At 32.4% G+C, this 23,578-nt stretch overlaps 1 protein-coding gene and 1 non-coding gene across 3 annotated transcripts in view; one reads left to right on the top strand and one right to left on the bottom strand.

Moving 5' to 3' along the window:
- LOC106664607 overlaps window positions 1-23,578 on the bottom strand; it is a 617,189-nt gene that overhangs the window by 11,095 nt on the left and 582,516 nt on the right. For both annotated transcript variants that reach the window (XM_014390497.2, XM_024230588.1), the window contains one exon: window positions 5,760-5,979. In XM_014390497.2, the coding sequence (XP_014245983.1) occupies window positions 5,760-5,979 (220 nt within the window). The remainder of the gene's footprint in view (window positions 1-5,759; window positions 5,980-23,578) is intronic.
- Trnad-guc lies at window positions 19,996-20,068 on the top strand. The gene has a single exon. It is a non-coding gene; the product is annotated as a tRNA-Asp (tRNA).

Here is a 23,578-nt window from a genome sequence, read left to right as displayed (position 1 = left end):
GACTAACAGCTCGGTAGTCCGAGGGAACCTGGTCAGCGTGAAAGTTGGGAACAACACTCATAAAAGTCCCTGGAACGGACTTTCCCGTATAGATCAGTGGGCAGACAAAGTACAACTTCCCTAACCCGGGTACAGGCCGGCTATCGTCCCCGACAACCTGCCTTTTCTTTCCTTTAGGGTGAAATCGCTTGTTTTACGTTCTCCCGTGGACGTTGTTTTGATCCTTGGCGGTAAATTCCGATATGGCAACGAAAACAATTACGGATCGCTGTGCCGATTCCAATAGCGATTCTATTTATCCATCCGAAAGGAAATAGATTAAGTAGATATCATCTTTTACTTGATTGAGTAATATTGGCTAGCCGTTTCTTCTGTTATGCCATAATTCATTATTTCCATTATTAATATGAAAAGTATGAGTTGAAAAATTAATGTTGCGTGCGGAACTCGAACTCCGGATCAGTACCCTCTTTTACCACTCGAGCTATTGTGACTTCTGTTTTCGAGACACCAAGTAAACATCACAACTTACAACATTTAGCATTTCCCTCTTTTAGCCAATATTCGAGGAATAGAAGGTGTTCGAGTCTCGTCCGTGACCCCAATTTTTCAACTCAACTATACTTTGTATAATAATTAAACTAATTAGTTTGGTTTGGGTTGAACCAATTACAAACATATCATAGATTAATTAATATAAAAAATGTTCTGTGCAAAATGTAATGTCATTGAAAAACGTATCACGTTGTTAAATTATTTTTTATTTTGAATCGCTGTTATGTTCCTATTAGATTTAACCTCAAAGAAACTGCAAAACGCTAATGAAATTGAAAAATACTTTTAAATGCACTGTAGGAATCTTCCAAAATTGAAAATTTTTTCAATTATTCTGAATAAAGTAGACAAATAAAATTTAAAATAAATTGATGAAAAAAGTATATATTTGTAAATAATTTAACTTGGATTGCTGAATAAAATCTTTCTATCGCGATTAGCTTAAAACACCAACTTAACAGGAAAGCATTGGAATATTCACAAAAGCAATTCAAATGCAGTCTGGGAATAATCCTTGCTTACTATATAAAAAAAATCTTCAAACTTACGCATTCTCTTTACAGAGGTCGATTAATATTTGAAAAAAGAATTTGTTGGAAACTATTGGCCACGTTTTAGATCAGTCTTTAAAAAACAAAATCACAACAAACAATTTTAAATTTTAAAAAATTCAAATAACAAATAAGTAAGGGGCGTCAGTGGCCGCAACGGTTTAGGCGTTGACACGGCGCTCATCACTGTAAGGTAAAGGTCCCGGGTTCGAATCCAGCGGCCCTGCATTCGAACCCGACATACTTAAAAATGGGCTTTTTTCCAAAACACCGGTACCCCGAGGGTTAATATGTACTGTTGCGAACCCTCTTAAAAAAAAAAGAAAAAACAAACAAATAAGTCAATAGATGATTCTTAAGTATATCTTTCGTCTTAGCTTCTCTCAGAAATGGTGATGGAACTTCTTTCTAGTAAAAAAAAGTCCGAAACATTTGGAGAAAATTATTGCAAAGCTAATGACTTAGCCGATGTTGAACCTAGTAAATATAAATCATATTCATTTATGAAAACAATTCCTGTATATCGCCCACCTTAACCAGTCTACAAAAGAGTCACACGAAATAGAACAGTTTGCCAAAAAACAATCGCATAGTTTTAATTTAATAAATGCTGAATTTGTCCGACAACGTCATAAAACGCTATATTATTATTGAAATTTTTTTTTAATGCAGTACCGAAACGGACATTCTTTCCATTAGGAAACAAATAAAAATTTAAACTCTCCATCATATTACCAACTATTCACTTATTACCTATTCCTTTGGAGATTTTGAGAATATTTAAGAAAGTAGTTTAAAAAAAATCTTTTGTTACTTCCTAACAGACTTTTTTTACTCGTCAATTTCAGAGAGTTACAAATTACTTAAGAGAAGAAATTGTGCGCGACGAGATTGTTAGCTATTATGCAAACAAAAACTAATTTTATTCCAACGTTATTATCTCACCATAAACCAGGGATCAGAGACTTTTGCGATAAAGTAGGAGTACCACAAGGGTTAATACTTGCTCCGATTTGTAACAAATATCTGATATGCCAAAAAATGGGTATGAACATACCCCTGATATGCAAATGATACCAATACACATCATCTTCTATACTCCACAAGGAGAAGATTAACTTTAGAAAAAAGTGGTCTTATTCAAACCCAAAGTTAATTTTGGCTAGGAATCACTGGGTGGTAATATGTTTAACTTAACCTTTTATCTAGCTGAGAAATGACTTTGTTATTTTAAGTATTAATTCCACATTTTTATTGTACGACTCGATTCGAAAGCTTATTTTATGACTCATTTACTCAAAGGAAAATTTTATTAGGATCGACCATTTCTGGGTTACGCCCGTCGGAATACGCATGAAAGAGTATGCATTTTAAAACAGCAAAATGACCCAACAACTTTATTTCGAAAATAATTAACTTTAGCCAAAAACCTCTTACACAAACCCAAGTTAATTTTTTGATATTTTTTGTTACAAAAAGCATTCCAACATTACTTTTGCCTCACAATTACCTCATAGAAAACCAAAAGGAAAATAAGTGACTAGTCAGGTATTTTCACAATACCAATTATAGAAGAAAAAAGATAAAATGTGTTCATATAAAAAAAATTAAATTCATATTAAACAACCAAGAAACAAAAAAGATTGTAAAAATTTATGCAATATAAATATTAAATTATTATATTTTGCTGAGTAGCGGTTATACTACTGAAGTTATATAAACTTTGCGTTCACTCAACTGATAACTTTACATCAAAATTTAGCGTCCAATCAACTTGAATTACCCTCGTGGAATAAACAATTTCTAAAACTCGCGATTAAACTAAAATGTCGATAGCATTCGTCAAAAGGATTGGTAACAAAGCGAAACCAATTAGACGAAATGAGACTATTTCAAACTGTGCTCCGACTTATCTGTCCGTATGGGGCTATGTGTGTGCTTTTTTTCGCTTGTAAATCAACATGAGCTCTATGCGTTCCGAGGGACTTTTTAATTAAGGATAAGATTAATTTTTTTCAATTCATTTCACAGCACTCCATCCCCGCTGAGTAATTATATTATCTGGAGTAGCTTCCAGTGTTTCCCTTTATTCTTTTAGTTAACCAAATTAAATATATCTGTATGAAGAAAATACGACGAGATTTTTCTCGTTCTCGACAAAAACAGTCCGTTTGATACCAACATTTCTTAATTAAAATCATATTAACCATGAAACTAATTGTCTAAAAGTCTGAATATAAATTATTCCAAGATTTAAATTTAAATTTTAAAAGGGCAAAAGGTTCTAGGAAAAAAGGAAAATGTGTTAAACATGTTTCCCAGCACCTGCCTGAATGGGAGCTTATCTGTAAAGTTAGTTCTGTTTTAAGTTGTGATGTTTAGCTGTAAAACCTAAATTTATAGTAAAAATCTATTCAACTTAACGAAGGAACGTAAGTAGTCATTTTGTTAAAACTATTCTGATAATAAAAATGTTAGTTTATTCACTAAAAAATTTAATATACGCTAATGTTAGCTCAACTTTCAAATAATACATTCTTTAAGACTTAACAATGCAAAAAAATTCAACAAGGAAAATTGATCAAATTTAAGTACACACAGCAACTTCGGCAAACTGTCAATCTGTTAAAAGATTTTTTCAAGAATAAAAATAACATTTATTTTTTCAAATGTCGAGTTCAACTGTTTCATACTGAATGCTGAATAATTACTGTAATTTATTTAAAACGCTTTCGCAAATATAACTCAAAATTATCCAAATATAATTGAATACATTTTCAAACGGGTTTTATTTCTTTAGTAATTAATTTAAGTTTTTGTTTATTCAGATTACCATTTTTATTTGAAATTAAACATTTTCCAAACCAAATTATATACCAGTTATATTTTTTCATACACTTGAACAAACCAATTTGAAAAANTATATATATATATATAAATACAGCCTTCGAAAACTCTGGATGGAGGTATGGTCTTGAAGAAGAAAGCTAATTTAATTTAATTAAATTTGATTTATTCTTCAAGACCTTCTGGTGATCCAGAGTGTTCGTCAGTAGAAAAGTTGTCGATAAAATACTAAAAATATTGAAAATGATATACATATAGTATATACACAATTATTATGAAATTCTTTTCCAAGTCTAATTAAGCGATTTCCAGTCCAAAGTATAACTTTCCAACCTTTTTTAAAACATTTTTAAATTAAATATTTTTTCTATTTCTAACTAAAAGTTTGAAGTCAGAATAAAATATATGTGAACAAAATATACGACATGTTATATGTTTCAATATGTATTGCAAGTGTAGAAATTAGAAATGTTTTATTTTTCCATGTTTTATTCCAAACTCAACTAAACTGTTCTTAAATCAATTTAGACTTTTTCAAACCAAATTTAACCATTATAAAATAAATTGAGTATATGTATACATTTTTAAAATGTACGTGTTGTTTGGTTATTTTTGATCACATGCGGAAATGTAAAATTAAAAAAAAGAATTTTAGAAAGCCAAATAAGATTAATTTTTAATCTTGAATTCCATATATCAATTTTCTATCAATGATTTATAATGTATAAAATGCATGAATGAATTGATTTTTTTTTCAAAAAGGTAGAACGAATCGAAGGTTTACCATTAGTGAATTTATTACATAAATAGGTCATCTGGTGTAAAAATAATTAAATTTCATTATTAAAAAGTACAAAAAGAAATGTTTCTAGAACAATTATCTTATGTTACACTATATTTCTGTAAGTTGAATTAACAAAAGATCTGTAAAGTATTTGATACACAAAATGTTTTACAAAATTTCAATAGATTTTGAAAATTATTAAATCAGTTTGAAAAAAAAATTTGTTGACTTTGTTTTGGACAAAAATGATTTTACAAGAAATTTTATATTATTTCGTTTCTTCCTTTAGTGGTGCAGAAATTATACTCATTGTATGAAAACCAAACAAATAATAATAAAAATTACATAAAACGTCGGCCATTTATTTATTTTATTTTTTTTGAAATTTGGTTTCGTTAATGAAACGTTGTATGTGAATTAAGTAATTTTTTATATAATAGAATGTAAATAATAGGATTGTGATTTGCATAATGCAATTTGTTTTATTAAATGTTTAATTAGAGGTGGGAAACGCATACATTTGTTTAGGTAATTTACTGAAATAATGAAATTATCATGACATGATAAAGATGAACCAATGAAAGGCCTAATAATCTTTAATCTGCTTACATATGTGGTAATGTAATTGAGTATAATTTTTATTGCAGCCTACTTTTTTTAACATAATTATGTCATAAAATCAATTTGTTTTAAATAATTTCCGTATCACACACGGGGAAGGATTACGTTTGGTTGATTCCCTCAAGAGGACAATTTTTATATTTCAACGAGTTGCTTTTGTGGTGTGGAAAATTAAATTAGTGATTAATTCGAGAACCCCATCATCAAAACAAACCCCATTCGAGAATCAAATCAGATAAGGGGTGAGAGGGGGGGCTTAATGCATGAATTACCACGGGTAGATTGGTCCGTCAATCATCCGCCGGCGTAAAGCCCTTTCGATTCCCCCATCAACAAATGTCTATTTAATTGACAATCGGAGGACGAAACGGATCCAATCTTGGCCCGAATAAAAACATTACCTGGACTTCAAGCTCGAATCCGGGCAAGAAGCTGAGAGGCACAGGGTGGAATGGGTTGTCGTACGGCGATGTGTGAAATTCCAGGAGCATGTTGTTTCCAGATGAGACAATGTCGGGGACGGCATCTCCCCCGCACAGCCTCACCAGGACGGGATCCGTCGTAGACCCTCCGTCATAAACGGTCAGGTAATCTTGGACGACATTACACTGGTCCCAGACTCTGTAACAAACAAGAAAGAAATATTTTATTTTGCTGTTTTCCTCTTTGAGTACATTTTTCAGATCTTCTGTGGAAAACATAAACACAAATAATACCGTATCTTAGTTTTATTTCTGATAAATTCAGTTTTACATTAAATTATATTAGTCAGGAGAAAACAGATAATTTAACAAACAAATTACACGCTTATTCATAACTTACCCTCCATTCACACTCACACTCTTTCACACACACGCTCTCTCTCTCTCTCTCTCCTTCTCTCTCTCTCCTTCTCTCTCTCTCTCTTTTTCCCTCTCTCTCTCTCTCTCCCTCTCTCTCTCTCTCTCTCTCTCTCTCTCTCTCTCTCTCTCTCTCTCTCTCTCTCGCTCTCCCTTTCTCGCTCTCCCTTTCTCTCTCTCCCTGACTCTCTCTCTTTCTCTGTCTCCATTTTTCTCTCTCTCCTACTTACTCTCTCATTCTCTCTCTCTCTCTCCGTTTCTCTCTCCCTCCCTCTCTCTCTTTCTCTGTCTCCATTCTTCTCTCTCTCCCCCTTTCTCTCTTTCACTCTCTCTCTGTCTGTCTCTCTCACCTTCTCTCTCTCTCTCTCTCTCTCTATCTCTCTCTCTCTCTCTCTCTCTCTCTCTCTCTTCCCACTCTCCCTCACCCTCTCTTTCTCTGTCTCCATTTTTCTCTCTCTCCTCCTTTCCCTCTCTCCCTTCCCCTCTCTTTCTCTGTCTCCTCTCTGTCTATCTCTCCCCACTCTCTCTCTCTTTCTCTCTCCCCTCTCCGCCTCTCTCACTCTCAACATTTTTTTCTTTTTTTTTCGTTCTCCCTTGCTCTTTCTTTATCTACCTATCTATTTAATTATTGTGTCGTTTATTTCAAACTGTATGTATTTTTATAGTTAAAAATACTTACTGTAATGTAAACCAAATCAAAACTGACACATAAAGAGCAAATCCAGATAATAAATTATTAATTTAATTTTAATCTATCACTAAATGATTTGCCAGTGTTGTCATGAATTTCCTTCCATACCATCATAATTAATGTTTTTAATTGAAATTGATGAATTTCTAATTTCGTTTAAGTTAGTTTACATTAAAATAAGTAGGTGGTATTAAAATATAAATATAAAACTATATACAAATTATGTAAAAGACAACAAAATCCTGGTGTTCTTTTTTTGTCTTTGAGTGTATATGCTTTCCAAAACTATTTTTCATTTTTAGACATTTCATTTGTTTTACCTTCTGTCAATCTAAATAAATAATTACTTTCCCTTTTCCTTTCTATGTATCGAATATCGAATGTTTCAGAATAATCAAACTTTGTTTTCTAGTTTCATTAGTGTTCGAGATATCTCCTACCATGCCGTGCGAGTTTTTATAAAAATAAAATAAACCGAAACGTACATTTATCGATTTTAGACAACTCGCAAAATCAAAACCAACGGACACCGAATTCGTTATTATTTGGGTAACTAACGAACCAATTGCCGTAGCCATTTTTAGATTTTTTGGATGTTTTTCTGTTTTTTTACAAGGTAAACACTTTTTACCTTTACAATGAATTATTTTGATCACTAGTTCTTCGTAAATGTGAACATATTTTGATCAAATAGAATGGCAATTTCCAGGAGTCTTTGGATGAGATCTTTTGCGGTTAGTAGTAAGGTCATCCTGTGTTATTTCGAAATTCGATCATCGGCTAAATGGGCCGCTGCTCTACCATTTGAGCTATCGTGACCTCGATCCACTTGGACACTTCCCATCTCAACCCCACCTTTTGAATTTTTCCCTCAGATCGTGGGTTCGAATCCCGCTCGTGACACTGACTTTTTTTCTCAACTAAAAACCTTAGTTAATTGAATTGGACACAATGTTATTTTAAATGTTGATTTTATATTTCAATTGAACAAAAAAACAAGGTATTGTATGAAATAATACTAAAAAACATATTTGTACGATATTTATCAAAACAACATTTTAAAGTGAAACGAACATTTCTCCATGCAGAACCAATACCGCAAGCGAACAAATTTTAACCTCTTACTTTCTTATTTTCATATAAATTCAAGTCAGTTCAAAATTTGGCTAAAAATATTTATTCTACCTATGAACGCTACCGAAGTCTCTGCCTTAGAACCTTATAGAACTGAGACGTAAAAGATAATTCTTGGTCTAAATGTACCTCTGTTAATAAAATTTCGCTGAGAGGGATAAATATGAACAATGAAGTTGATACAAATCAATCTCGTATTCAACACAATTTCCTTTTTTCAGAGTTCTGTCCATCAAGTATTAAAATTTAATAATTTACTCATCCAAATTTTACCGATTGTCTAAAACAGCAAATACATCGTGAACCTCTGGTTTTTGTGTTATTACATGTGAGAATAACAAGGAAAAATTCAGCAACAAACTCTCCACACGTTTTACTTTTTCATGGTTTACTTAGATCAGGTTTGTATTATAAGTTGTAGGTTATAGCGTCCCCTTAACTTGTTTTTTAAGTTTTTTTATTTCTCCTCTCGCCTCAGTATTTTTCATTTGTGAAGTCAACATATTGATATCCAAACGTTAGGTAAACGTTCGTAAGTATTTTTAAATATAAAAATCAAATAACTAGACAGAGGAAGAGAGACCAAGCTTGTTTTTGTGATAAGCAGGTCGTAAAAACATCTTATTTATAAATACTACATAGAAAATCGACACAGACAGTAAACATAAAATATAAAATAGACATGGAGTATAAAAACTTTCTTGGGAATATACTCCAAGAGCCGGAAAAATGTTTTAACTAATTTACAATCTTAAAAAAATTGGCCTTTATTTAGAATGGATTTGAAAAGTATAGTAAGTTATTCGATTTTCTTAATGTAATAAAGTATTACGTAGGATTGTATTAAATGAGATTAGATATATAAAAAGTTACAAAAACGAAAAGATTCTTCCAGTACAATGGGATAAAAACATGTTGTTAAAATCAATTAGGATTTCAGAATGATATCAATCCCTTAAATACGATTTTATTTCAGACAAAAAATAATTATTTTAGAGCTAGAGCAATGTGAGAAATTATTCTTTTCGCAGGTTGTTCCGTTTAGAAAGCACAGTTTCTCGCCTTTCAGGATTTGCTTAAAGGAATTTAATTTTACGCTACTATAAATGAGAAATATCAATAAACGAGTTTTTGATTTTTTTATATCTAATATCACTTAGTACAATCCTGCAAACAATTTTCTTATTGAGGATAAAATGAAGCATCGAATGATACGTAATATATAAATACTCAATTAATTATACACATTTTTTTTCGAAATGAAAAATTTGTGTCACAGGCGGGATTCGAACCCACGACTTTCGGCTAAATACGCCGATGCTCTACCACTTGAGCTACCGTGACGTCGATCGCCCATGCCACAAATTTCTCATTTCGACTACCCGATTTTATTCTAATTATAAGCAAATCGCGGCTTCATATAGAAACACTTTTTATTAACGATTATACTAGATAAGCGGGACTGTGTACGATTCACAGGTATGATTCTAGATTCATACAAAATTTTTTCAGCTTTTATTAATTATATAAATACCCAATTAATTATACACAATTTTTTTTGGAAATGAAATTCGAATTCGAATCCCGCCTGTGACACAAATTTTTCATTTCGAAAACAATTGTGCATAATTAATTGAGTATTTAGATACGTAATATACTTAAAATAAATGCAAAAGGAAAGCAGAAAGATAAAATAAAGTATGTAAATTAGTTTATTGTGGTGTTTTGGTAGATTGTCTATAGTTAGATTTACATTCAGTGGAAAAAGTTGTTCTAATCACTCAAATCTTGCCCTTCTCATAGTTTATTTGAAACACCCAACTAAGGTTCAAGTTCTGTTTTCTGGTGAACAACTGTTGTTGTGATTATTGCGCGATTAAGGAGCGCAATAATCACGATGAACTAAATTTTGCCGAAGATACAGTGCCTTACAAACTCACAAGAGTGTGGATCGAACAAAAATTACCCTTTTCCGTAACATTGGTATACTGACGGACACAACACTTGCGACTATCCGGGTTTAATGATATAAAAGACATTAATTAATTTAACTTCTTAAAAATATTTCAGCTTCTCGCACCGCTTTGCAAGAATTTTCTAACGCGACTAATATTTTTCGACCTAATGTCATCAAACTATTCATTACAATCGGCACTCCAACGTCCGTTCCATTGCAAGTGATTGTTAGAATAATTCAAATTTTATCTATCTAAAAGCCTGAAGCCGGAAACACACCCCATGTAACGCCATGCGACGCTACCCGGTGCTACCCGACGCCTTGTCACGTTTTGGTTGGGTGTACACATCTAGCGACGTCACGCGCACGCCACGTAAAGTCACACAGCGTGTATCACAAATCAGTATCACAATCGCAAAGGCTCTTTTGTTCTTAATGCATTATTTTGAGCAAAACCATATAATAAATTGTTAGTTAAATTTTATGAGCAAAACCGTGTAATAAATTTTTAGTTAAATTCAATTTTTTTAAATAAAGTTATAACGGTGTTTTGATAAATTTTCTGCTAACCATCATAACTAAATAATTTTTATAAAAATTCATGAATTTTTGATCTCGTTTAATTTGGTTTATATTAAAATAAGAATGTTGTAATTAACATAACGACAAAATTACATTTACATAATTTGAAATAAATTACAAAAAATATGAGTGTTCTATTCTAACGCTACTCAACGAAAATGGTGTAATTTTATGAGCAAAACTAGGAAATAAATTGTTAGTTAAATTTTATGAGCAAAATCGTATAATAAATTTTAGTATAGAAATGTGTGGTGATTAGTGACCGTAATCGATAATTATTCAGAAATCGTGAGATGCGGTCTGGTGTGATGTAGGTTTCAGAAAAACAATTTCTTTATCGTGCCAACGTTTTGATCTTTATTGAGATCATCTTCAGAGCCTGGGATTTACAAACATTGTTTACACTTAACAAATTCATTTAAGATGTGAAAAAGTGAATTTATACAATGCAAAATATATTTTTTATATTCAATCAAAGTATGTCTCTAGCAAAATCTCACTGGCACTCTCAACACGACATGCAATAATGGCACAATTACACAGAAGACAAACACTTTGAGTGAGTAGAAATACTTTGATTGAATATAAAAAATAGATTTTGCATTGTATAAATTCACTTTTCCACATCCTAAATGTATTTGTTAAATGTAAACAATGTTTGTAAATCCCAGGCCCTAAAGAAGATCTCAATAAAGATAGAAACGTTGGCACGATAAAGAAAATGTTTTTCTGAAACATACATCACACTAGACCGCATCTCACGATTTCTGAATAATAAATTTTAGTTAAATTTTATGAGCAAAACCGTTTAATAAGTAGTTAGTTAAATTCATTATATCAAAAAATGGTTTTCCGGTGTTTTGATCAATTTTCTATAAATCCATTAAAATTATTTTTTTAAATAAAAACTAATAAATTTGTGATTTTGGTTAATTTGGTTTATATTAAAATAAGTATGTTGTAATTAATATAACGACAATAATTCATGTAGTTTGAATAAAAATATGAGTGTCCGGCTCTTTTATCTTCGACTGTACTTGATGCTACTCGACGAAAATCTAGACAGTGGGGATCGCGTAGCGTAGAGTAGGGTAGAGTTGCATAGCATCTGGCAGATCTTATGGAAAATTGGACTTAGGATTTGCGTCGGGTATCATCGGGTAAGTGTGTTCCCGGCTTGAGGAACAATGTTGCAGTTGAAAGTCACGTTATCTATTATTCAAAAGAACTAGTATCCTTGTTTTTTCCATTAGTACTTTTTCACCATATACTCTGTATACTTGATATATTGGGTTGTCCGGAAAATAATGCAGGATTTTGGTATTAAACAAAAAAAAAGAAACTAGTTACTTTAAAGCAATGTTCTTTAATCAAAATNATACAAATGAGTAATCCTGTAAACGTAAACAGAATATTTTATATAGATTTTTTTTAATGAAAACTTAAAATCCTGCATTATTTTCCGGACAACCCAATATATGAAAATTAAATGAAAACGTAGAAACATACAGAAACTAATCTTTTATGTAACTTTTAACAACTTTTTGCTAAATAACAGAATGTTCACCTCCTTACAATGAGTGACTCTAATGACAAAAGAATAATATTCCTAGTTGTTTTATGATATATTATGGAAATATAGGCATGAGATTGGACGGTTGATGTTAAATAACTTCTATATTGTAAAAAAACGTTCTATATGATCCGTAGAAACACAATTAAGAGGGATACTCTGATGCAAAGGTAGGCTCTTCTGGAATTGGGTGGGAAAACTGTTTCAACTGGGAGTTAATGAAAAATAATCGGTTTTCTGAAGTCTGGGATAAAAATAATTATTCAAGTAAATTTTTAATTTTCTTACAAAAAATACTTGTTCTTGGTAAATGACATGCAGGATTTAATCCCTCCAAAATTTTCATCTAATACATTACCATTTATCATTCGGTCCTGTTCGTGTTTTTATAAATTGAAAACGACATGGCCGGCCCTTAAGCCACCCTAAAAGGGCGTTGAAAAGGTAGCTCTCACGGTAATAAGAGACTTCATTAGGGCGTTACTCGAATTTCTCTAAGACTGTATGACGTCCCGAACGAGACAAATTGCTTCTCGGAACACCAATCGGACGATTTCCTACAAATGCGAGTTGTCAACTCATTTTATTTCGCCGCCGCCGCCCGGCCCCCGCCTCGGGGTTCCGTGTTTAGAAAGTCTGTTGGGGAACATATAATCAAAGTTGTAAGTAGAATTGCGTGAGGTTGCAATAGGGCGGAAACGTGCTTAGTTTAGCGGAAAGACGAAGGGTGGAGGCATTAACCAAACTTAATCACCTTACTCCGCGTCGGCATCATCCGCGCACCCTCAAAACCCTGAATACGACTGCAAATCAAATATGTTAAACAGGCGAAATCTCAATTTTTCTACCCACCAGATACTCAAATATGAATTTCTAAACACTATCTGAATATAAAGCTAACTTATTGAAGATTTACTTTAATACAATAAAGCTTGTAATTAAAATCATTTCAGTTTTTCGCCCAATATTCTTCATTCGTGTATTCATTAAAATTGTACTTCGAAAAGTTCAATTATAAAAATAAAATAATTTTTAATAGGAGACTGCCTCGGACAAAGCATAACCGATTTTAACGAGACTTCTGATTATTTTAATTTAATACACCTATCCGAGCCTTTTTGCCAATGGCCCATAGAAAACGAGTAAAATATTTAAATTATAAATATGTATTTTTTTAATGGTTACTCTCTTGATTGTGTATTACCAATTTTAAGGTTGTTATAAATCACTCGACTATTTTTATTTCTTTTCTACACAGGATAAAAAAATAATATGTAAGGTTAACCTACGTTGTGTTATGTGATTCAACGGAATTTGCTCCTATTGTGTGCTGAGTATATTCATTATAGATTTTTAAAGTAATTATCATGAACCTAGAAATTTACGGTCTTGGTTGAGATGAAAAAACTATTGTCACGAGCTGGATTCGAACCCACGATCTTTTGGTCAATACGCCGCTTCTCTAACCACTTGAGCTTGACTTCGATCCACTCGGTCACCAACTGTTGTTTTGCCATATTTTCAAATATCGTGTAAACAGGATTCGATTCGGCGACTTCTGTAATTATTATATTAACGTAATTATTATTATATTATATTAATAAAATATATTTATTTAGTAGTCATTTTTAGCCATATTAATTATTTTACTTAATTGCACAGATAGTATAATAGTAGACAGTATACTGATAATACTGTTAGCATAGTGAAATTAATTAAAATAATTAATGAGGTCTATTATGACTCCTGTATACATATATAAATTATTATAATATGTAGTTAGCCGAAGGTCGTGGGTTCGAACCTAGCTCGTGACACTAACTTTTTCATCTCTTTCACCTTAGATAAAAAATGTAATTAATTGAAATATGTAATATTTAGTTACCGTTAAGTAATGATTGTTTAGAGATCGTGAGATGCAGTCTGGTGTGATGTAGGTTTAGAAATTTTCTTCCTAGATATTTCTTTATCTATCTTTAATGTTTTTCTAAACCTACATCACACCAAATAATTAATATGGTCAATTAAGACCGCTAAACATTTATGGAATAATGTATAGTGTTGAATGAGATTATTATAGTTACAAAAACCAAGACTTACTTCATCCTAACTTTTAGGATTTATTGATTTTTATTGGTTTTGTTTAGTCGTAATTAGTGTCACGAGCGGGACTCGAACCTACTACCTCCGGCTCTATACCCCGTGCTCTAACCACGTTCGTGACACAAATCTTTCATCTCAACCAGACTTTACATAAATGTTATAAATTAAATAAAAAAGCAATGTATAATAAAACATGCCTAAAGTTAATAACTAGGCAAGGAAATAATGTTTAGCTCGGGCATCGATAAACATGAACAATAGTGTGGGGCAAGCGATAAAATGTAATTCCCTTTGTGCCAACGCCCATCCGAATGTACGTAATTTCCTGTTTGTGAGTCTGTTCCGACGTGAGGGAAATCGGAAGCTGAAACGTAAAATTTGTGCAACAGTTCTCAACCAGCCTTCATGGAATCGAAGTTACGCCGAATTCGGTTCAAAATTAATAAATATTGAACTTTCTGTCATTTCACGTAACCTAGAAAAAATGAATGAATTCTCCAGGAAATGAAGGGGTTTGTTGATTACAGAGATTAAACTGTTTATTTTGACGTAATTATTTCTTTGATTTACAAGAGTAATACATAAAGTTCCAACAACTAGAAGTTGTTTTGTAACGATCAATATTGTTAAAAGTAGTTCGGATAAATACAGACAAAGTTAACAAAACTTCATCACTGAAAATAAATGTTTAATTAAAAACTTTCATAATTACAGGGAAAATTGTAACAAAAAGTTATATTTTTTCTTTAATTTAGTTAATAGTTTGTAGATACAAATTGTAAAACAGTGATATCTACACCCTCGGAGCCGTTCATAAAAAAATGCTAATTTGCAGGTATATAGATCGCTGAGATTTCAACACGAGCCCTGTGGTGTCTTTAGTCGCCGAGTCAAATTCTTTCCCCAATAGGTCACTGTCCAATATATTTTATAACGAAATATACGATATAAGGACAAAATTAATATAACCATGAGTTTGTATGTGCGGCTTTTAACTAGAAATCAAATTGAATAACCAATCCATTTAAAATTATTTGTAATTACTTAGACATAAGGATCTAAATATATAACATTTATATATTATTTTGTATATGTGTATGTGAAGATACATGGTACATGTGAAAACAGCCCTTGGGAATCTAGATATAGAGAACTGGAAATGTTTGGACTGGACATAAACTGGTTTCTTTCAGTTAGATATGTGAATATGACAGATTAAAGAAAAAAATACTTTTTACTATGCTAAACCTGTACAGTGTGTCATACTGGGTTTTAATCTTGACACGAGTCACTGAAAAAAATGTGTACTTTATTTTTATTTCTTTAATTTTTATTCCTAAATAACTAAACAAGTCTTCTCGCTCGCATTTTTTTTTCTTTTGAACTTTGTTGGCACAGACGCCCGAATGTAACTTAAAAAAATATATTTTAAATGCGTTAATTGCTTTAAAAGGACATAAATCTTGAAATAGTAAGGAAAAAGTATAACCTTTAGATCTCTAATGTCGATTTAGTTGGAAATACATTTTACTCTAATTTAAGTTATTACAATATAAAAGACTTCCCATTTTATTGTAAAACAAAGAATGGTTGCAAAGCTACATTTAAAAGATAATTTCTATATCACCAGAGGTATAATTTCCAGGTGCTATTAGAATATTAATAAGTTGGCGCGTTAAGCCAAGTTGGTAATAAATATTTTAAAAATAAAAAGTCCTACTTTTATACATATTTAAATGTCTTTGTTATTCTAAAAAAAATATAACAGAAACACAAAAATTCATCAAATTTTTTCTCAAGAAATACTGCTGTTTTCCTCCAGAACTCGATAATTTCAATTTATCGCTTAACTCGTTAGGAAAAGCGAAATTAAAAATTTAATTTAATAAAATTTGATAAATTATTTTTTACTTGTTCCGTTGAACAGCAACTTTAAATAATATCAGGTTCGTGATATATTGAAATTATCCAGTTCGTAAAGAGAACTTCATTCACGCTAGGACGAATCGATGATTTTTTTTAGTTGCTGGTACTATTTGTTTTAATGAAAAGAACTTTCAAAATGTGTCTAAAAAAAATTATTGACAAAACTCATCGATTCGTTCTTCCAACACGAAAATTTCAATTACTTCCTAATGAAAAAAAGGAAAAAAATTAAAAACTGAATTTATGTTAATTTTTTCAACCTAACTTGACATAACAACAGTTACACGATGAAGTAAAATACCAAGTTTTGAATGAAAATTTTAATATCTCAAGAACCGATGAATGTTTGAGTTTCGGTTGTTAGTGTTTTGAAATGAAAATAACTTTCTAAATTTGTTAAAAATAGTGCGTTACTTTTGAAAAAATAACCTTTAAAAAGGTTTTGGTTGAGATAAAAAGTCAGTATCACAAGCGGGATTCGATCCCACGACCTTCGGCTAAATAACGCCGCTGCTCTACCACTTGAGCTATCGTGACCTCAGACCACTCGGACAGCTACTTCCCATCTCAACCCAACGTTTCGAATTTTCCCTCCTTTTTGCCATTTTTCAAATGTTGAGATTACACAACATTTATAAATTGTACAGCAAGATGGATTGGTTCGTCAGAATATTTCAAGCGTTTAGACCTTTAGCTAATTTTATTGAATCCACTCGGGATTAACTTCCCTTCTCAACCCCACCTTTTGAATTTTCCCTCCTTTTTGTCATTTTTCAAATGTCGTGTAATCCATTTGATTCTCGGCGACAAATGAGGCACAAAGGAGGGAAGAAAGGTGTGGTTGAGATGGGAAGTTGGTGTCTGAGTGGATGGAAGTCAAGATAGCACAAGTGGTAGAGCAGCGGCGTATTTAGCCGAAGGTCGTGGGTTCGAATCCCGCTTGTGACACTGATTTTTTTATTTCAACCAAATCCTTAATTAAAGATTAATTAATTGAAAAGTATTGATTTCGTCAAGCGGATTACGAAACCTAATACATATGAAACAACGTTGATCCCAGGTCAGCTTACCGAGTCAATTTATTAAAATTCTAATAGCAATTGCATTTTCGACATATAAAATTACCTTCAAACCTTTTTTTGCTTTATAATTAAATAAGCAGCGTAAAAATAAAAGGCCATGTCTTTTATAAAAATTAGCTCGGTATAAAATAATCAATATGATGATGAGAATCAATAAAACGGAATGGTGGTAGATGTGATTTTGGAATGGGATAACAGCTTAGGCTTTTCTATCTAGCTAGAAATGTTTAGACAGGATAAAAAACGGCCCTTGCAGATGTGGTATATAAAATGCTAAAGAAAACTGCGGCGCTTTTCTGCGCTAAACCTGCACGTCCGATGTGTCATGCTTGGGTTTAATTTATTGACGCGCCTTGCTTACTGTACGTTTTGTTTATGTTTGTTTTTACTTATTTGTACTTTGGACGTTTTTTCCTTTGACAACAATATTTGGACATGGAAACAAACTGTAGTTCATTTTCAAATTCTCGGAAAAAACATTAAATCGAGGATATGTTTTTGGACTATGGATTTATGGTTATAAACGATTACGTTCAAATTAAAAACAAATATAACTTCCAGGCGCACGCGCAATTTTTGGCAACTCTTTTTTGGTTTTTCTATATCGATGGGACATATTTCTCTGATAATCCATGAACAAAAATCATCTAGATCTTAACTTAGCCTAGAGCGTGGATAAATAAGTTTTATAAAAATCGTAGCTTGTGCAGAAATAAAAATATCAGGGGTGTTAGAATTAAGCCTAGGCATGTAAAATAGTTTTTACATTATGCTATAGAATATTAGAAGCGTGTGAGTAATTGAAAATTGAATTTTGGAGGTGTAAAATTTATAGGAAAATCTGGCTAATTAAATTGTGATTGACGTCTAGGGTCAACTAGCGGTGTAACACCAGTTATATATATGGTCAGTAGCCTTCCGTACGGTTGTTTTTCCTGTAAATACAATAAATTATTTAATTATGAAGTTTATTGAGAATGTATTGATTTTGATAGATATTTTAGATAATTATGCTTTCATATTAATGTTACGTACGGAGTTAAGGGAAATTGCCTAATTAATATCCACTTTGTAGTATTGCAGGGCTGTATGTAGTAATTAAGTCCTTAAAACTTAGAACGATTACATGATGTATAGGGCTTGGGTCCGGGCCAGCCTTGCGGATCATTAAACAACTGTTAAACGGGATTTATCACTATTAAACTGCTGTTTGGCGGTGGAGAGACCAATCCATTATGTACAACTTTCTTGAACAACCCGACTCTATGAATTTTCCCAAAGTTTCCCATCCCGACGTGGAAGGTGGGAAGTATAGGGAATCATAGGGGCGAATGTTTGCCTCATTACCCGCTGCAAAGGTGCCGCCTACGCGATTCCTCTTTCCAGGGGAGTGCAACTGATTCGGGCTTGGAAACTAAGTTAAACACGTTTGAAGCCTCGGTGAACAAAGCTTGTATAAATTTACCCCCAAGGTGACAATCTATTTGATTCGATAATTCTTTGAAAACAGGCGTACTCGTGGAACAAAGCACCCACTGGAACTTTTGATTATAATTTTTTGCATTCAAACACGTAGTTGTGAAAATTTCCAGTTAAATCTCTTTTCACAAAGCTGAATGATCAATAAACGCAATCAATAGCTAAACAGCATTATGTAGATTTCTGATCCGAGAGACCAAGTAGCACAAATCAGTCATACTCGCAACTGATATGACGCCTTTGGTTGTACTCAGAGTGACTAACAATTTGTTTATTACAAGGTCATTTGGAGGACAATTCCGAATATAATAAGAAAAAAATTATTCTCTCTCTCTCTCTCTCTCTCTCTCTCTCTCTCTCTCCCTCCCTCCCCCCCCNCTCTCTCTCTCTCTCTCTCTCTCTCTCTCTCTCTCTCTCTCTCTCTCTCTCTCTCACTCTCTCTCTCTCTCTCTCTAACTATCTCTCTATCTCTCTATCTATGTATCTATCTATCTATGAATCTATATCATTATTTCAATCTCACCCCTTAATAGTACAAATATATTAATTTTTATATAAGGTATTGTTTCAAATAAAAAAGGCAGTGTCACGAGCGAGATTCGAACTCACGACGTTCGGCTAAATACGCCGCAGCACTACCACTTCTGCTATCGTGACTTCGATCCACTCAGATGCCAACTTCCCATATCAACACACTTTTCGAATTTTCTCTCCTTTTTGCCTTTTTTCAAATGTCGTGTAATCTATTTGATTCTCGACGATAAATGAAATGGCCGCGGAGAGCTTTATTGAAGATATACTTCATTTAACTTACTAAATCCATTCGATTACGTGGTCCCAGTGACCAAATAACATCTTTCAATTAATCTTTATGTAAGGTATTGGTTGAGATAAAAACTTGGTGGCGAGTGGACCGAAGTCACGATAGCTCAAATGGTAGAGCAACGGCGTATTTAGCCGAAGGTCGTGGGTTCGAATCCGTCTAGTGCCATTAGCTTTTTTTCACCCCCACCTTTTTAATATTCCCTCCTTTTTGCAATTTTTCATTTTTATCTCAACTAAAAACCTTAATTAATCAAAAGATATTAATTGGTCAAGCTGACCAATAAAACTAGTGAATTAATGATTTAAAATGAAGTACACTTCACTAAAGCTCTACGTTTCAATTGTCGTCGAGAATCCAAACCAATTACACATTTGAAAAATGGCAAAAGGAGGGAAAACTCAAAAGGTGGGGTTGAGATAGGAAGTTGATGTCCGAGTGAATCGAGGTCACGATAGCTCAGGTGGTAGAGCAGCGGCGTGTCTAGCCGAAGGTCGTGGGTTCGAATCCCTCTCGTGCCATTAGCTTTTCTTCATCTCAACTAAAAACCTTAATTAATTGTAAAATAAATAATATTTCTTTAATTCAGTCAAGAATGTCAATAAATCAATGTATTTGTTATTTTCGTTAGTATTTGAAAACAAAAGACATTTTCATTTAGTAAATTTAAAAATAATAAATTCACATTAAAAAATAAACATTTTCCATTGTACAGTACAGGTAGGGTTATTTATTTATTTTTAATAACGAGTTTTATTGGGAATCGGCAGTAGAATGCTATATTCCATAATGCGTTAAATGCCTGAAAGGATGAGAACGTTTTAACTGGAAAAGTTAAAAAGAACGTATATCTTAGTATGAGTAATGAAATGCGTGGAAAGCCTGAAAACGGATTTGTACAGGATGGAAGCAGTTATAACATAAAATGGGAAGAATCTTCTGTGAAGGGAAACTCTTTTCTAATCGTTCTCATCTATTACGATTCATACATAGTTACACCTTTGATATTACAAGCCCAGTCTTTTCTCGGACTACATCAAAGACCTTTCCCGAAATCATTTATATAGTTGTGCCTCTTTCTTCTTACTCGCTCTTTCTCGCTTCTTTTCACTCCCCTCCCTACCTGAGCGGATTCATAATTTAACAGGTCATCAACAATTGTAACTTTTAGCAAAAGCCTCTTTTCCTTCCTCGGCTCCGCAGATCTAATTTATTTTAAATGACGATGATTTAGTATAAGATAAGAAATAGAAGATTTCATGGAAATGCGCAAGCCGAGCTTCTTTAAAAGCTTCAAAATGTTTTATTACGGTTATTCACCCATTTCCCACTAATGAAACACATTTATCCGTAGTTTGTAAAAGAAATACTCAATAATTTATAACTTTTTTTCTTTTCGGCTGTTAGAAAATTTGAATGTAATGATGACAATTTAAATTATCCATATATCGCACACTCACAAGGATAGGGTTTAAAAATTATAAAATCCAGTTTTTTAGTTGTTTTTCAAGTATTCCGGTGTGTGATGCTACAGGAAAAATGGCACAACTGGCAGGAACGTGCTGTCACCATTCACGAAAAGTGGCATAACTTAGTTCTGCGTCTAGCTTTAAAGCAACGGTGTAAGTAATATAATAAATAGATAAAGTAAAGATAAATTAAAAGTACAAATATATTAATTTTTATGCAAGGTATTGTTTCAAATAAAAAAAGGCAGTGTCACGAGCGTGATTCGAACCCACGACGTTCGGCTAAATACGCCGCTGCTCTACCACTTGAGCTATCGTGACTTCGATCCACTCAGATGCCAACTTCCCATCTCAACACATCTTTCGAATTTTTTCTCCTTTTTGCCATTTTTCAAATGTCGTGTAATCTATTTGATTCTCGGCGATAAATGAAATGGCCACGGAGAGCTTTAGTGAAGATATACTTCATTTAACTTACAAAATCCATTAGATTACGTGGTCCCATTGACCAAATAACATCTTTCAATTAATCTTTATGTAAGGTATTGGTTGAGACAAAAACTTGGTGTCCCAGTGGACCGAAGTCAGGATAGCTCAAGTGGTAGAGCAGCGGCGAATTCAGCCGGAGGTTTTGAGTTCGAATCCCTCTCGTGACACTGGCTTTTTTATTTCAACCAATACTTTACTAAATATTAATTATTTGAAAGACTTTATTTGGTTAATCTGACCACGAAATCTAATGGATTGAAGAAATATATTTTTCGTAATCTGAAACTAATTTTGGCTCTGATGATAACCTTAAAATAGATCAAAATTTGGCAGTAATAACGGAATTTGCTTTTTTTTCAAGGTTATACTTGTTCTACAGTGGTCCTGAATTATTTTAGTTTAATTTATTTTATTTTAATAACCTTTTCAATTATAATCTTGTTTGTCCATGATTTTTTTAACAATATTGTCTTCTCACTTTTACATTATTTTACAGTTTCAACGATTTTTCAATGTTTTAACTACAATATTTTTAATAATCATTTCAATAATTAATTTTGTATTTTAAATAACTAGATAGCCTTGACTCCGGGACGGAAGCACATTTGGTCAAACATTATCTTAGTACAACTTACTACATGGATATTTATGCTCGTTTGTGTAACTTACAGTCATTCATGGACCATGATAGGTAAAACAAACACATAACTTAAATTACTGAGAGCTACTACTCAACTCGAAAAGGGGTAGTTTTTGAAAGGTCGTAGCTGGATTTTTGAATTTTCACTTAAGTCTTGGAGAAATGATGGATCATGACAGTTTTTATTGCCAATAACCGTAATGGCGTGTACTTAATACATAATTCAAATAAGTAAACTTTTATTTGTCTCTCTTGGAAAATTTTCTTTTGTTGAGTTGTGTCGCTTTTCTTGTGGGTGCGCGGCGTAATGTGTAAAAAATATCTTCGCATTTTTCCACATTAAAACTAAATGTTTTATTTCAATAGTACTAAATTATTTTTGTTCTTTTAAATTTGTTACCGATTGTTTTATTATGATATTATATTGCTGATACAAATCACCTCCGGAAATAACGCTGCTATATTCTCTGACAAGGATTGGCGTGTAATTTTGTGGATGACAATGTGTAGATTATGGGTTGCGGGAGATCGGATAATAGAGAATGGGAATTTGTGTAACTGGATTGGACATGGTCGGAGCGGGATAACACAAAAATAAAATGACACAGCGAAACCCGAATATAACTGGACCACACTCACATATCGTGTGTTTTTATAAAAAATATATACGGACTATTTTTGCACTGCTTATTTTATTGTGAAACTAAGAATTGTTCAAAAGGTAACTTTTTACTAGAATCTATTGGTGCTATTAGGTTTATATAACTTAATATTTCGGCTTGTTAAGCTGAACATGTGATCAACGTTTTTTTACATGAACTGCCCTACAATATTCACATAATTTAAAAGTTCTTTACATTCTAAAAAAATGGTATGTAAAACTCTAAAATGTTTAAAAGAATTAATCTTAAAAAAAAGTCTCAATATAATATCAATTTTATTGTGAACTGGTTAGAAAAAGGATAAGATTGAAGTTTTATTTGAATCAAATAGAAAAATTTAATTTTCCTCGATTTTATCAAAACTATCTTAACTGGTATAAAAAATTAAGAAAAAAAAACTAACGAACGAAAATGGACTCAGTGTGCTTTGAGGCTGAAAAAGCAGTCTTATTCTCCATTGCACATCCAAAAAAAAGATACCAGTTTCTACTCAAGTCAAATACCATGGACTGTACGTTGACAGCAGACTGACGTGGAATCCCCACACAAGACTTAAAAACAACAATTTAAACAAGACTTGGAAAACTACGAAGACTTCTAAGACTGAAATCTACTTTGACATCCAAGACAAAGATAACATACAATACTAAGAACAATATGGACATACGCAATAGAGCGGTGGTGTACTGTCATCTCGTACGTACAATCGACAGTCCTTAGACAAATTTTCAAAACTCCTTATTAAGTCACAAACCTCACTATCCACAAAGA

Source organism: Cimex lectularius, unplaced genomic scaffold (genome assembly GCF_000648675.2).
Source record: "Cimex lectularius strain Harlan isolate CLEC.00 unplaced genomic scaffold, Clec_2.1 scaffold13, whole genome shotgun sequence".
In the NCBI taxonomy this organism is placed as follows: Eukaryota; Metazoa; Arthropoda; class Insecta; order Hemiptera; family Cimicidae; genus Cimex; species Cimex lectularius.
Note: the sequence above shows the minus strand (reverse complement) of the source record. Positions and strands in the feature narration are given on the sequence as shown.